The sequence below is a fragment of the Nycticebus coucang genome, chromosome 12 (assembly GCF_027406575.1).
Source record: "Nycticebus coucang isolate mNycCou1 chromosome 12, mNycCou1.pri, whole genome shotgun sequence".
In the NCBI taxonomy this organism is placed as follows: Eukaryota; Metazoa; Chordata; class Mammalia; order Primates; family Lorisidae; genus Nycticebus; species Nycticebus coucang.
The window spans coordinates 27498733-27515407 of record NC_069791.1 but is presented as its reverse complement, the minus strand read 5'-3'; the positions used below and the strand labels follow the sequence as shown (position 1 = coordinate 27515407).

Sequence of the window (16675 nt, the reverse complement as noted above, 5' to 3'; positions counted from 1 at the left end):
TTTTAAATCTCTCTGGACTGCAGTTAACTCACAAGTAGTGGGAATAATTAGTAATACTTCATCCAGGTTGGTGAAGGATTAGCAGGAAGGCTGCCTTGGCATTGTGACCTAATTGCAAGAGTGCAAACATCATTTTTTATTCATTCCCCAACTAACCACATAAACTAGGAAATTCAAAGAGGCAGGGGAAATGATATTAAAGCTCTAGCTTCTAAATGTATGGATTTGCTTTAAAAAAAAGGAAAAAGAAAAAAAAAACTCCAGCAAAATGATGCGTTTGTCTTGTACTTTTTCTCTCAGAAAATATGAAGTATATACAATCTAATTTTTGTGTTTTTTAAGACTGGGGAAAAAAAGGTTTTTTCTGATGCATGCAATTTTACATTATTGCTGAGAAATCCTTGGCTAGCAAAGGCAAGTCTTCCCACATGTATTTTAAGTATTTATTCTTTACTTTCTGTTAGCTAGGAATAATCAGATCAGTGGTTTATTTGTGTTCAACATATAATGTGCTGGAAATAGTAGTTAGTTTTTCTGAGGTTTCCAAATACATTACCTCTATTTGTCTTCATTAATTGAGTGTCCTTATGTAGTTTATACTTCTTAATTAAAGGAGTGAAATAATTCTGAATACTGAGCTCATACATAGTCATAGCTATTGTTAGTATTTTAAAAACATTTTACAGATTAATTGAAATTTTTTGCCCTGAAATTTCTGTGTGTTGTAAGGCTTTGTGGATATTAAAAATCATATTTTGACAGAATTTTCAAGGCTGATAGTACTGATACTTAAGTAACCACATGAGATAATTTTAAAGCAGTTTTCTATATAGATAGACTGGAACCAATGTTTTGGAAAAAAGCAAGTTGCCGCCAAAGGCATTTTATTCTTCCACTTTTAAAACACATATAAAAAACAATACACTAGATAATTATTTTTATGGTTAAATATCCATAGCAAATAAAAAATTATGTTGAACTTTTCTGGGTTCCATTATGTACCAATCATGAATAAGAAAAATTTTAAAGTGACTTTAAATGGCACTGAGCAATGCTTGGTTCTAAAACTTAAGTAGCACAGAAAAGCGTAACACGGAACAAGCACTTCATCCATCCTTCTTATCCCAAGGTTCCTCATCTCAAAGGTAACAATTATTCTTCCTTTATCCCTCTGGAGTATATTTCAGAAAGAAGTGGATTTGTTTATAGACACAAAACTTTTTCATTTACACAAAAGATGAGCAGCCAGGATGCTGTAACTTTCCAATTCGCTAGATTTCTAAACTCACAAAAGTATATTATGTCAGAAGGCCTGGTGAAGTGTGTGCAAACCTGAGGTTTAGAGAGGTAGCAAGATAAGATTAGGAAGTAAATTAGCAGGAAAGAGAAGTTCCCTCCCCATAACAGACCACTGATTTTACTCTGCGGTAGACTACAAGAGAGCTAGTTGCTACTTCTAGCAACTAGAAGAAAGCAGAGAAAAAACTGGTACTATTGTGTCTTATTTTAAGATCTGATGACTATACATAGCAGAAAAAACAAATACCTCTTCATATGATTATAGTTAATACGCTGCGGCAAGTTATTTTCATTCAAAGAAACCTTTGCTGATTTTCCCAGGTTGAGTTAAAATGTTTTTCCTTACCGAGATCTTCCTTCCTCCTTTGCATAGCCACTCCTTGGTATGCTCGTGATACGGAGCTGCTTGTGGAACGGACCATACTTTGTCCAAAATAAGAGTTTAGCCAATAGGAGCTCACATAAACAATGACATTTTCCTGCAGTTTCATCTTTATGGTAGAGGCACTGCAGCACTGTAGACTAAACATCAGTCTCTGTGAGTTGAGACTGTGACAGTCTGGAGGACCCCTCATTGTCTTGTGCTTTGAGGAGAGAGAGGCATTTCAAGTGGTTTTCTTTTCTAGATATTTATTAGTTGAATCTAAATTGAAAGACTGCAAGTAGCAGCTATCGACCACTGATATTTAAATCATAATCTGCAGTTGTCTGATTTTACTGAGGGCCCCTTCCGTGGTTCTGCTCTCTGTTTGCCTTCTTTGTCCTCACTTCCCCTCTCTCTTCCCCTACTTAGTCAGTCCTACCCTGCCCCCTTTTTATTTAATTATCTGTTTCTTATGTCTTTCCCACTTCTGTCTTTTCTTTTCTCCCTTTCCACCTAAGTTTTTCTCTCTTGTAAATTCACACACACACAGTTTTAGATATTTGATCTTTTCTTACCGAGATGAAGATGTAGGCTCAGTAATCTGTCTTTGCACACGTGCATGTTTGATTAAATGTTCTTTTAAAGCAGTTTGGACTTCTGCTGGGATATCAGGGGAAGTGTGGCTAATTTTGATTGCAGGCTCACTAGCCTTCACGGCTGGCTTTTCATTTTCCTTTACTTCTTTTTTCTCTTCCGCCTCGAACACTTCAGTCGGAGCACTTGACGTGCTCTGTGGACGGGCACCAACGTCGGACGTCACAGGTTTACTTTTCCAGCATGGCCAGCACAACTTCCAGAAGACAAAAAGCGAGACAACCAACAAGGCCAGGCCACAAAAGCTGACGACAACTGCTAACAGGCTGACCGAAATATCTGGGAAATGGCAAGGTAAAGAAATAGTAGATATTATTGTACATAAGAGGGGGGAAATGGCGAGATCGCTTCACATTATAATTGTTACCATGTATGAATAGTTTCCTGATTTAGAGATTTAAAGCATCACCTTTAAGTTATCTGTGTAGGTAGAAAAATTAGTAATCATGTCTGGAAATTCTCAAAGGTGGCACTTGAAAAGTTCTATTCCAGGAAAAATGACCAATTATGTATGGGAAGAGCATGATATATGCTTAACACTTTGAAGTATACTGCAAGGGGTCCAAGATTTTGCAAAAGAAGGCTGACAACTTGCAACTTGCCATGGAGCTATGACATGAAAGAAACTCTGAAACTGTACAGTCTATAACCCAGCAATTCTATTTCCAGACAACAAATCTGCCAGTTCCTTAATCTTGAACTTTTCAGCTTTCAGACTGGCAGAAACAACTTTCTGTCATTTATAAGCTATTCACGTTATAGTATTTTTTTTTTTTACAGCAACCTGAATGGGCTAAAACAAATCAGATATCTTTAAAATATTTTTATTGGAAAATATTAATTGTATATTGTGCACCATATAAAATGTATAATGTGCATTATAGAAAATGATTCAAAGGAATATGGTTTGAAAGTTCACAGGAGTGAATAAACAAATAAATGGGGGAGAAACAATAAATCTTACATGCAAAAAATTCCAAACAATGTATGAATCTATTGCACCCTCAGGTAGGTGGAGTGTCATTCCTACTTCTTGAGTGACAGCAGCACACAGTACACAGCGACTTCCTTCCAAATAGCACTGTGTGGAAAGGGGCAACTTGACAGTGGAGAGACCTGACAAACACCAACCTTACCCGGATGAGCAAGGCTAACGTCAACAGTGATGAATCACGCTGACAGCACGTGACCGTGACATCACGTGATCAAACTGGCACCTTATCTTTATGATCTTCCTCTCCCAAGCTCAAGTTAAATCATGAGAAAAATATCAAATACCAAGAGAGGGGCATTCTGTAAAATACTTCCGGTGCTCCCCCAAACTGTCAAGGTCATCAGAAAAAGGAAAGTCAGAGGAACTATCACAGCTAAGAGCATCTAAGGACACGTGATAACTAAATGCAGGGTGGTGTCCTGGAACAGAAAAAGGACATCATGTAAAAACAAAGGAAATATGAATGAGGATGAACTTTGATTAATAATTATAGAAATAGAATTGCTGGGTCATAGACTGTGTGCACACTTGTTTTTACTAGATATTTCCAAAATGAATCTAAGTTGTTATAATAGAATCATATGAGCTTATTTCTCTGAAATCCACATGATTTCAGAGAAATACATGCACTTTAATTTTCACTGATCTGATGGGGAAATGATGTCTTGTTTTAATTTATATTTTCCTGAATGGAAAGAAAAACCGATTCCTTTTAAACTCCCCAATTTGTAGCTAATGGAAGTTGATTCAGAAATTGAAACAATTCCAAGCTTTTATTGCCACTTAATTATAAGAATAAAAACTAATTCTGACATGCTGTCATACATAGGCATGTTTTCCTTCATTTTACAGTTCTTTACTAAGCAACTATTGAATGTTTTCTGTTTACATTCCATTGGTAAAGAGCGTGCGATTGTATTTTATTTTTTGTAGTTTATTTTTCCTTCTTTATTGTTCATTAGCACCATAATTTAAGAAAAAGATATAAATTGATGTGCTTTCTGATTATTATGGTTTAAAAACAGGTGAATAAATATAATTTTTGCTTCATAATCTTCATATATTTACAGCTCTATTTGCCTTATGTTTGAAAAATTAACTTTTTCAACAAGGTCTCTCCTATGCAGTCAGAGGCACTGACCAAGACGTAAGAAAATTGCAGGACAGTGTGGAATGCAGGGAGGATGGAAGTAGTTTTCAGTCTGTAACTGGGGGGTAGGCATGAAAGAGCCTTTTACACTCTACCCACATGAGTTTTATGAAGTCCCATCATGTCACTGTTCTCAACAGATCGGCTTTGTCATTCATAATTCTTATCTTAGGACAGAACCTGTGGAACTCTCTGCACCTACTTCCATTTTCACCACTGCTCAAAACTGTATTTCTAAAATTGACATCTGGTTCTATCATTTGGAGAACCATATGTTTCATCCAAACCAGCACACTTCTAAAGGTGAAAGGTTGTGCTATTGATACAGTCAGAGTAGCAGGGGCGGCATCTGTGGCTCCATGAGTAAGGCACTGGCCCCCACATACCGAGGGTGGCTGGTTCGAACCCGGCCCCCTGCAACAAAAAATAGCTGGGCATTGTGGCGGGCACCTGTAGTCCCAGCTACTTGGGAGGCTGAGGCAAGAGAATTGTCTAAGCCCAGGAGTTGGAGGTTGCTGTGAGCTGTGACGCCAAGGCACTCTCCCGAGGGCGATAAAGTGAGACTTTGTCTCAAAAAAAAAAAAAAAAAAATCAGAGTAGCAGGAAAAAACCAAAAACCAGATTGTGTTTTGCAACTGAGATGTGTGGTCGCCCTACCTCTCTCAGCCTAACATCCTTTCACATTTCTGTCAGCTATCTCTGGCAAATACAAACTTTGCGTGACACTCAACGGCATCTTTGTGATTTGGTCCCTGGCTGTCAATCCAGCTTGGTTCTTTAGCCACGTCTCATCTGTACTCCTTCCCCTCAGCACACACCAACCTCTGGAGATTTCACTCCACTGCCTCAGGCAGCTCTCATGCTATTTTTTCCTCCTATTTTGCTGCCTGACAAATTTGTATTCATCTTTCAACAACCAGACCCAATAGTATCTGCTATGGTCTCCCAAAGTTCACGTGCTGGAAACTTAATTCCAAATGCAACAATGCTGAGAAGTGGTATTTTTAAGTGATGATTAGGTCATGAGGGCTGGGCCATCATGAGGGAATCAATGCCATTATCACAGCAGGGAGTGAGTTATCGAGGGAGTGGTTTTCTGATGAAAGAAGGAGTTTGCCCCCCTCTCTCTTCTGCCATGTGGTGCCTTTCACCAGGTCCTGATGCAACAAGAAGGCTCCCACAAGACGTGGGCCGTGGATCTTGGACTTCCAGCCTCTAGAACTGTGAAACAATTAACTTCTTTTTTTTTTGTTTCAGGGTAACAAACAGGGATTTTATTTAGGAAGAACAAATAGAAAGTTTAGAGCACATCCAAAAAGAGCTGGAAGTGAGTCCCTGTCATGAAGGAGAGAAGGTGAGATAGATGGAGACCAATCTGTTGTTTACAAATTGCCCAGTGTTAGGTGTTACGTGAGAACAGCAAAAAGTGGCCCAAGACAGAATCTCTTCCCTGAAGTCCCCTCTGCCTCTCTATGCCTTAGGGTTTCTAAAACACACCCACCACTATAACACAAGTGTTATAATCATTGATTGGCCTATGATCCTTTACCCCAACTCTTGGGATGTGATGTGTTTCAAGAATTATTACTAAAAAAAAAAGAATTATTATATTTTCTTTTGAGTATCTGTAAGGTAACATGGTACATATTATCTGGAATGACATCCAGTAACCAAGTTACCATATCTGTACTGAAATACATGTATATAGTCACACTAAGTGGGATCATTGAAGATGATACTATTGTATAGAATTAATTTATTAATTTTTGCCAATTCTGGTAAGGTATTGGTGCCAGTTTCCAACAATTAAAAAAGAATTTCCATTTTTCAGAGGTTTTAAGGTTTTATAATAGTAGAGGAGGGATTTACGTAATTTGTCGAACAATCTCATCCTTCCAATGTGCTCGCTCCTGTTCCTTCAGAGCAGGAGAAAATTCATTCACCTTTTTACTTCTAGTGCCTAGTATGTATCACATGGCCAAAAAGTGAAACAATTGTGGACCTACAAAAAACATGTCTTGGGAGTTATTTAAAAAGGTACTCAAATGCATGGGGATTTAAGGTGGCTGGATAACTAAAAGTTTGATATTTTTAGAGAATATGCAGAGACCCTCCTGATAGAGAGATAGCTTAACACAGCTTGTGTAGTGAAACCATTTATTTTTATTTTTTTCCATAATTTATTTTATTTTTATTTTTGAGACAGCGTGTCACTTGGTTACCCTTGGTGGAGTGCTGAGTCACCACAGCTCACAGCAACTTCAAACTCTTGGGCTTAAGAGATCCTTTTGCCTCAGCCTCCCGAGTAGCTGGGACTATAGCCGCCCATCACCGTGCCTGGAGAATTCTTTCACATAGCTAGTATTTTTCTCTCCAAAGGAGGAGTGAGGGTCAACTGTGAGTTATTTTAGGAAGTTTGGGAGTAGTTTGGAATATTTAAAGAGTAAGGGAAGTTTGAAATAGGAACGGCAGAGAGCAGGAGAAAGTTGAACAGGAAAACATGGGGTGCCTGGTCAGAATTTAGAGTTCTTTTGAAATTGGAGTGATACTAGCTTTGCAGGTTAGAAAAATCTCCTAAATATTCAATTGCTTGGGTGTAGGATAGAGAGACAGAGGGATTTATAAATAAAGAAGGATTTTGTTTATTTGCTTACTTGTTTATTTTTCCAGGAGAATGTGATAAACGCCAAGGGAGAAAGTGATTGCAATGACGAATCGATGCATCGTAAGTATGATGCCATATTTATTGACGGGGGTTCAGAGATAAGTAAAAAGGTTAATGGATTGGATTTGCAAATGAGAAAGATGAACATATAGGAGCTTTTAGTTGGGGACTGGGTTATTGCAATTTATAGTTCTAAGATAGCATTGTGCACCATAATGGCAGGTATTTGGGTATGATCCCAAAAGAAAAGAGGTAAGGTGGATTAGAAAAGATCACTGGAGGAAAGGGGCAAACTGCAGGGAGGCCAGGGTGACGGACATGAATGGCCTGCCTTGTCCACACGGACTTTTGTTACCCAGTACACGGAGCAAACTCAGTGAGTAGGATCTCTCTAGCTCTAATTGTCAGTGTTTCAGGAAAATTAAAAAGAATCCATTCTATGACATTCATCTTATCCTATCTTGGGATATTAACAGTTAATGAAATTTATAGAAATTAGATTAGGCTCTGAGAAGATTAGGTTTAAAATTGCTCAAACTCTGGTTTGATTTCATACATATGCATCAACTCGGTTCCACCACTACTTATTGGTCTATCTACTTATCTAGCTGTCTGTCTGTCTGACTGTATTTCTCTAACTCATTTTAGCTGTAAAAATTTTACTCTTTTCTCATGTCTTACTATCTCAAAATGTAGGGGTACAGTTCTGAAAAACTGATGACAGATCACTTATCAGAAAACAAAGTAATCCCTCAAATGTGAATTCCTCAGAAACTTTGCGTAACACAAAACTTTGCTGAAGTCTATATAAACAGATCATAACGTTTGCGTGACCCTTCACTGTGGCTTATGAGTACTGTTAGCACCCAAGCAGCTGGCGATGGTCTCAGACAAGCATAGACTAGCTGCCATGTCTTCATTTCCAGTTACTACTGCTCTGCTTGATACTGTTATCTGTGTCTACCTGTATCATTTTTTTTTAATTTTAAAATTCTAGTTCACCTTTCATTTTTCAAAATGTAAAACAATCTGATTTCTCATACTTAATCAGAAATGGTCATTTAGTTCGGGGATATTCCAAGCCTTTTGATTTTTTGATTGCTCCCTGTGGCTGTCTGACCATAGTCCTTACTTCTGTTTATGGCACCATTCTGTAAAGAAAGAAGGGGTATAAAACTCAAATCATCAGGTTTTATTCAAAGAAAGCTGAGGCACCTGCCTCTAAGATGCAAATTTGGAATCATCTTTGAAGTTAACATATATACACTATCCATATAATACTATTATAATAATTACAGGATAGACCTTATTTCTATAATGTGGACCAAATGAATAGTGACTTAAGTAAGCTGGTTTGTCTTTCACACAGAAAGAGACTGTCCCAGCATAAGCAGGCCTGGACAGACACATCAACTCTAAGGTGTCTGGAATCCTGTTTTTTTCAATGTTTTACTCTGATTCAAAGGTTTTTGCTTCTCCTTGAAGTTCAAGATGAAAAGCTAATATGTACATATTTCAGGCAGCTGGATGCAGGAAGGATAAGAGAAAAAGGGAAAGTGAAGGTAAGTCCTTTAACTATATGTTTACAACCTTGAAGTTGTGCACCTCACTGCTATTAAAATTCCAGTAGTCATAACAGAGTCCCGGGGCTGGACAAAAATGCAAGGAGTTGGAGAAATTTTTGTTTTTTGTTTTTATGTCACCACATTAACAGCTAAATGTAAAAGGGATACTATTGTTCTGAGGTAGAAGGGAGAAATGAATACCCGAAAGCAACTAGCGGTCTCTTCCTCATCTATAAATCCAATGTATGATTTAATCAATCAACATCCTTGCAACATTGTTTCTTATAATTTTCATTTTAATTTCATTGCCTTTTGCTTTTCTCTTGCATTTTGATAAGTGCTAAAAAACTTTATATTAATACTATATTTAATGGATTATAAAATATGTATTTTAAGTTCCTTGAACCTGATAAGCTTTTGGGTAGTATTCAAGACAGACCAGAAGTTAACCGATATCCAGTTCAAAAACTATGATGCATGCTTCATCACCATATATCTGCAAAGTAACACTGAGTCCAATTTATTGGTCAACTTGATTGGGGGGGTCCTCAGGGCTGTTTTTGCTACTGCTTTTATGGTAAAGGGAAGGGTGATGCTCGCATTTTATTGGCATATAAAAAACCAATAGGATAAAAGTTAATTGTATATGTGACTTATAACTCCCTCAGTGTAGAATGAGTTTAACTGAGATTAACTGAACTTCTCTTCCTCCCTCTGGACCAAACACATACAATTTTGAAGTTTGTAGTTGTCACTGTTAACACTGCAATGTTAGGATAACCGATACCATCTGGTCAAGGATGATTAACTTATAGTATTCAACACCAGTGATGTCCTCCTACCAATAACACACTTGCTATTAAAAAATGAGTAGAGGGCCACTGGACGTACTTTTACTTAGGAACCTATAATAAAGGGCACACCTGCACAAGTTATAAGAAAATCTACTTTAAAGAACAATGTGAAGCTGGGTGCTAATTAATATAATTAAATATTGGTAAATAATCATTATAGCCATTTCATAAATACATATTAATAGTGGAAGTCTATTTGCAGATTAAAGCATTTGACTTCTGTTGCATAGATTTGCAAACAGAAAATATAAAGCCATCTGTTTATCTTTGTATCTTACATACAACCCAGTTGGATATCCTCCCCACTGATAGCTATTCAATATACTGGGTGCTGTCTGGAAAGTGTACAGCTATGTATATCTTTATTTTTCATGTTATGTGACTTGATACTGAATATCAAGAATATTGATATTCTCTTGAATAGCATGTATTTTCACTTACAGGGAGAAAAATATTCTTACAGTTATTTTAGACTAGTCTTTCTCCACTTTTTCTTTCCATGGGAAAGTCCAAATGGAATTAGGATTACACTACTTCTTTTAGTGCTAAGGATAAACTCAGAACTCTTTCTACTATGCATGTATTGTATTTTACCTCAAGCTGATACAGTTACGCATTTTAGAAAGATTTAGAAGCTCGTATCTGGTTTCCAGCCCTCACACATTTTTCTCACTATTAGCCATCCTGGGGTCAGAGGACATCCTTGGGGTTCTGCACGCAGGGATGGGGAGGAATCAGTTTTATTTACAGCATCAACTCTGGATGACCAAAACGAAGGTCTTTGAACTTAGCCACCGTACACACACCACACATACACAAGATGTCTGTCCAGTCTCCTCCACTAATAATTGAGTTTTATACACCCGGGGGAATTTAACGCCCACTGAACGAATGGAAAGGACTCTAGTTGTGCACATAAATTCACAAAATATCGAAGTTTCCGCTCCAGGGCCAAGCACTGGCATCTCAAGTTCGTCCAAGCTCAGGCAGAAACCCCTCTCCGCCCCTGTTGCTGTGGATCAGAGAATTCCCAAACCCCGCAGCTATGCCGTGTAAATAATGGAATGTAAAAACTAAATACATTCGCCCCCCCATCGCGCACTCCCTGGCCCTGGGCTCCAGGGGGCAGGTGCACGGGTTCTCCGAGAGCACCCTGCTTTGCTCCTTCCCATCTCGCGGGGCTCTCTCCTTCACGCTCCGCCCAGAGCTCGTCTGTGCAGCCCTTACTAGTTGCCCCGGCTACCCTCAACCCTCAATATCCCTCCAGGAGACCAAAATGAAGGGGAGGGGAAGCAAAGGGAAAGAAATAGGACCCTAGAAAAGAAAAGGCAACCTTCCAGCTGAGCGCGGAAAATCCCCCAGTGTTTTGTTTCTCGATGCAACAAGTGATCCTCGCTGGAGCTCCCGGAATCGCGGGGCCCGGCAACTCGGGAGTGCGTCTCGCCGGCGTGAGCTGCGCGGCAGGTTGGATTTGAGCAAGTGGTAAAAACTCTTTCTCCCAATTGTGACCAGAACAACGGCTCTGATTCGCACCTTCCCACCCTGAGCCTTTTGGAAAAGCTGTTACCCCAATGACTTTTTTCCATCTCCCTATTTCTGGCGGCAGACGTCTTCCTCCATCCCACCCATTCCCTCCTAAGTTTCCTGAAGGGTAGGGGTGCCTGTGAATCGGGGTCTCTACGTGCACAAAGGATTTTTTAACATTTCCCCTCTCTTCCACTTCCTTGACATGTGCGCCCTGAGCTTTCCGCATAGTCTCAAAACTGGAATCATAAAACCCACCGTCTCGCTTAACGCTGTCATGAAGCCCTGAAATCACATATATTAATATATATACATATACATACATACACACACACACATATATATAAAATATACACACACACACACACATATACACTGACGGGTTTTGGAAACTGTCAAGCGCTCGACAGGTTGCAGCCACGTGTTACCCCCGCAGGGACACTTTCTGCGTTTGAGGTCTTGGCAGCCCCATCTGCAAGGGGGTTCTCTCAGCACGATTCTCCCACCCAGCCTTTTCGCCTGGTCCCTTCTCGGGAGCCCCGGCAGCAGAGCCGCCCCCGCTTGCAGCCGCGTCGCCAACCGAGGGAAGCGCGAGGCGTGGGAGCGCTCGGGAGCCGGGGTGAGCGGGAGCTCACCGGAGTGGGAGAAGCGGGGCAGGCGGAAGGGAGGCAACCAAACCCCAAGGCACCGCGCTCGAGGTCTCCCGGAGCGGAGCGAGAGGAGCCAGGTAGGAAGATGTGGAGCCTCAGGACGCCTCGCGAGCGGCGCCGGAGCGCAGGAGCGGGCAGCTGGGAGCCGCGGCGCGGGGAGGCGCGCGGGTGCCAGCGGGGCCCTGGGGTTACCTGTGCTGCCTCCGCTCTGGCTGCCGCCCTTCGGGGGAAAGATGCCGGAGCACTTCTCCCACTCCACCTGGCCCGCGAAGCACAGCTCCGTGACGATGTGCAGCGCCTTCTGGCACAGGCTGCTCACTCCGTCCTCCTTGTGGAAACTCATCGTCTGGCGTTTCTTCTTTTCTTCTTTCTTTCCCAGTTAGCTTCGTCGTCCTTTCCCCTTGGCGTTACCTCGAGGCCGACCCCTCTGGCGCCCTAAGCCATAACCCGCCCTTAGTGACTTTGGCCGGAGATCGCGCCGCTGAGAGCCCAAACTCTTAGGAGCCCGGAGTTGGTCCCATGACGAGAGAGGAGGGGTGCAGGGGAAGGCGCAGGGGCGGCGGCGGCGAGGTTTGCGCCAACTCTCCTGCCGCGCGAGCGATCCGCGGCCAGCAGGAGCAGCAGACCCGGCGTGGAGCGCGGAGGGGAGTGGGGAGACGGGAAAAAGCCAAAGCTCTCGACTCGTTAGAACGCCCCCCTCCGCTCCCCTGCCCGTTTGTGTTTCTGGCGGGTGCCTGGCGGCGGCGCGTCCAATCGTAGCCCGGCACGGACCCGGGATGACATGTCGCGGAGAGCGCAGCCCCCGCGACCCCTGGGCGGCGGGAGGGACCCGCGGGGGGCCGGCGGTCCGGAGCCGCTGCTGAGACCCGCGGTGCTCTGTGCTGCGGAGAGACGGGCGCAGAAGCCCCCTGCGTTTACCCGGTGCTGGCCCCTCTGTCTCATCCCCTCACCCCACCCCTTTGTCGCTCTAACTTTTCTACATCTGTGCTCTACCCAGGTCACTCTTCTGAAGTCATTACAATGCAAGTCATTACTTTCTTACTGCGAAAGTTAAATTAAAAAGAGATGAAATCAAACCAGACGTCTGTAGAAAGGAGAAAGATGTCCCTCTCTGTAAAGCATTTTAAAAACGATTTCTAACCATGATGGTTTACAGACATAGATTTTACCGGACATGACTTTGTTACTTCTAGTACTAAAATTCATCATAAGGTACACGTCCTGTTTACCCAACTCAATGTTTTCCTCATGCACAAGTATGAGGGAGCAAATTTAAATTTATTACCTTTGATTTTTTTTTTTAAAAATCCCCTTAGGTAGATCACACAATGAACTGAGTTATTTGTATCAATATTCAGCTAGGATTTGGCAATCTGGCAACTCAGAATGCACAACTGGACTTCTTTTATCTCATTTGCTAACCTCTTAAAGTACTTAATCTCATGAGTGTTGCTTAGCCTTGAAGAAGTTGCTTACACATCTTTTTCTCAGTCTGTAAAACGAGTGGCTTGGCTTCGGGAGTCCTGAGCTTACTTGTTCTTATAATTCGTCGTGTAAATTGGTGCAAATCACTAATGGAGCAAAAAGAACAAAACAAAGTCAGTAAAACTGTGCCAGGAGGATGTGATGAGTGTGTTTACATAGCTTTATAATCATTTCAGCTGAAATTGGATCCCATATCATAACCTGAAGATTGAACTACCCATTTGAATTACCCATCACATGTAGGAGAGATCTTTGCTTCTGCAGTGGAATACCCTGAACTTGTTGATGTGTCTGTACTAACTAGTAGAATAAGTAATTTTATTTTAAACTGCTTGTCAGTTTACGGTGCATTATTCTCCTTGTATGGGCACTGTGGTAAAGCTTACTATAAATATTAGGCATCACCTCCCAGTGGAGAGGCATTCTTTAGTTGAATCATTTTGACTTGGTTCATAGGACAATTGGTTTAACTAGGGCTGCTTTTACCATGAATTGACAAACCCAAATCTGCGGGCTTCATTTGATTTTGGCTTTTATGCACATTGACTGTGAGGGTGGGGATAGGGCGACAGCTTTTAGATCATATTGTCTAAAGAAATAATTTCACTGTCAATCAAATAAATATTGAACCTCTACTGTATGCACCAAGCTAAGTAACACACTTTAATCAGGCATTTTGCAGTTGTCCTTACCCTCTATTCCTTCACTATCTAGACAGACCCGTGCAAAACAACCTGCAGGGCAGAGCTGTGCTTTCATATTTACTGTATGAACAAACCACTGTGTGGGAGGACCAGATGAGTAATTTATCTGTATAATACTTACAGATTCTAATTGCTTAAGTAGAGGAATGCAGAACGTCGCCCTAATGGCCCTCATATTTGTTTTCAGTGTTAAATATTAAGTAAACAAATTTTGAAAATAACTTTCCTGGTATTTGCCTATACTGTTCCTGGCCTATTGCTGCTCTTACTGCTGTGTTTTGACAACAAGCAGAGTTAATTTCATTGGATTAAAATGGATATTCATTTTCTGTAATTTTTTCCTTTTATTAATGGGAAAAACTTCAAGTTATATAAGATAATTTAAAAAGGTTTCTTCTGAGCTGAATATATTTGACGCCTAGTGTATGTAGCCTTGGGAGGTCCTGAGAACATGTGTCCAGGCAGCCTCCCCTCTAAAGTGAGGGTGTATAAACTTCTGGACCCCAATGGGATGCTGGGTAATAACTCTGTGATTCTTTCTATGCACATGACAAATAAATTTGTAATCGCTTTCTCTTACTAATGTGCCTTATTGTGAGTTGATCTTGCAGCAAATCTTCTAAGCACAAAGCGAACGTTTTCCCTTTTTCCTCAATTGTTAATATACCAAATATTAATATAATTAACTTTATTCTCTGGAGTGCTTTAATTTTTTTCCAGGAGAGACTCTTTAATCTTTCACTAGGGGTGTAAACTAACAGTCAAGGTTCACCTACTTTTGTAACAGAGTAGTCTCCCCTTCTCCCATAGGTATGGAAATATACAATTGAGAATTGGGAATATGTAACAGAGGGAATGGCCTGAAAAATGGTCAGAAATATTTTCTGTCTTTTTTAAAACGTCCCCTACTCTTTTTGTGAACTGAGGCCTGCATCCCCCACTCAAGGGCAAGGGAATATCTTCTGTTCTTTGAGCTGCAGGAGGTGGCTCAGCTGAAGTGATGGGAAGGCGGCCTGCCTGAGGTCTGGGTGGGCCTCTCAGGTGGCTGGTTGTCATAGCTTTGTTTCCAGCAGTGATGGGACAGTTACAATCATTGATTGTGGTCAAATGACAATAGCCTTGAATTGAGAGCTCTGCCTTTAAAGCTCTGTATTTCTGCTTCTGTACAGGAATCGGGTAGTCTGAGATGATAGTTGGACATTTTTCCTGCTTTGCTGGCAGCATAATAAATTTCCCTCTTCTCCTCAATCACTGGTCTCCATACTTCTGATGTGGACAAGTGCCGAGCTTTTGGTAACACTTTTACTTAATCTTCCTTTTCCAGTATAAAGCCTCATTCTGTCCTTTTTTGGTTCTGGTATCTAGGATCTAGAGCCTGGCAAGGCTCTAGAGGAAAAAATTCTGTTGTATGAAATCTGTGGAAGGGTAATCACTATCCCCAAGAAACTGAAAGTGCAGCTGACATATCTATGCCTCACATTCTTTTGTGAGTAAATTAACCACTGAATTTTTGATAGTGCTTTCCAAAGTGCTTTTATATTAAGCACATATTTGCAGCAAAACTTTAGATAAGGGGACATCCCCCCAGTGCAGACCTCTCCTGTGGTTTCATTACAGGTAAAATGGCCTGGTAAGCTCTCTTCATACATGCTAGTCAGGCCTGTGGGAAAAAAATTTCTGAGCCACTCTGAAAGTAGGCTATGAACCTGTGGGAAGAAGGTACTATACACGTTAGTCTACACCATATTAGAACAGAATAAAACTATACCATCCAAAAAGAATTTATATTAACCCCAGCCCTGCTTTGTTAGCTTTTTGTGCTCCATGCCCCATCCCCCCATCTGCAGAGTCAGTAATAGATGCCTCCTTTTCTGGTTCTTTCTGAGACTCTCTGAGGTCAATCACCAGCTTCCCTTTATTGTCTGCCGCTAGAACAGTGATTTTCAACTGGTGTGCATGAAAAATTTTAAAGACCGTTAATTACATTACCCCAGGTAGAGTGCCATGGCATTATAGCTTATAGCAACCTGAAATTCCTGGGCTCCTGCAATCCTCTTCCTTCAGCCTTCCAAGTAGCTGAGACTCCAGGGGCCTGCCACAATACCCAGCTGTTTTTAGAGTGGGGTCTCACTGTTGGTCAGGCTGAACTTTTTAGCTCAATCGATCCCCTGCCTTGGCTTCTCAGAATGCTAGTGAGTCATCAAGCCCTGCCAATTACATTATTTTTGAAAAAGAAAACCAACAACCTATTTTGAAAGAAGTGCAAAGCACAGTAAGTATATTATTTTGTCTTTTCTTTTTTTTTTTGTACTCCTTTTGATCAACAGAATTTAAGTGTGCTATCTAAGTTTAACTATAGGTTCATGTGCCATGAGATTAAAAAGGTTCAGAAACACTACTCTAGAGGGGCGAGCCCTCTGCCCAGTAAGTTAGCGACTTCTCCTTCTCCGGTTTCCACTTTCCAAACCTCTTACCATTGTTGCCAGAATTTCTCTCTAAGCCCAGTTCTTGATATCTGGATTTGAAGAATGAAACCACAGAGCACTGTGGATAAGTAACAGGAGAGAGTTTATTGACAGGGAGAAAGATTAAAAAGCATGATGAGCAGAAGAGGGAGAACAGACCCTCCAGCAGCAGAGAGTTCAAGTGAGAAGACCCCTGAGTCTTCAGTCTAGGGGGTTTAAATGCTGCTTTTCCTATTCTGGGGACAGGGGGTCCTAGGGAATTATGTCACAATTTGTCAGAGGTTTACAGGCAGAAAATGATC

General features: G+C 41.1%; 1 protein-coding gene across 1 annotated transcript in view; it reads right to left on the bottom strand.

Moving 5' to 3' along the window:
* Window positions 1-14439, bottom strand: part of SYT10 (synaptotagmin 10) — a 53722-nt gene extending 39283 nt beyond the window's left edge. Inside the window, exons 1-2 of the mRNA XM_053556430.1 lie at window positions 11912-14439; window positions 2239-2596 (exon numbers count right to left, since the gene is read on the bottom strand). Coding sequence (XP_053412405.1) covers window positions 2239-2596; window positions 11912-12062 — 509 coding nt within the window. The 5' untranslated portion in view covers window positions 12063-14439. The remainder of the gene's footprint in view (window positions 1-2238; window positions 2597-11911) is intronic.
* Between the last annotated feature and the right edge of the window lie 2236 nt (window positions 14440-16675).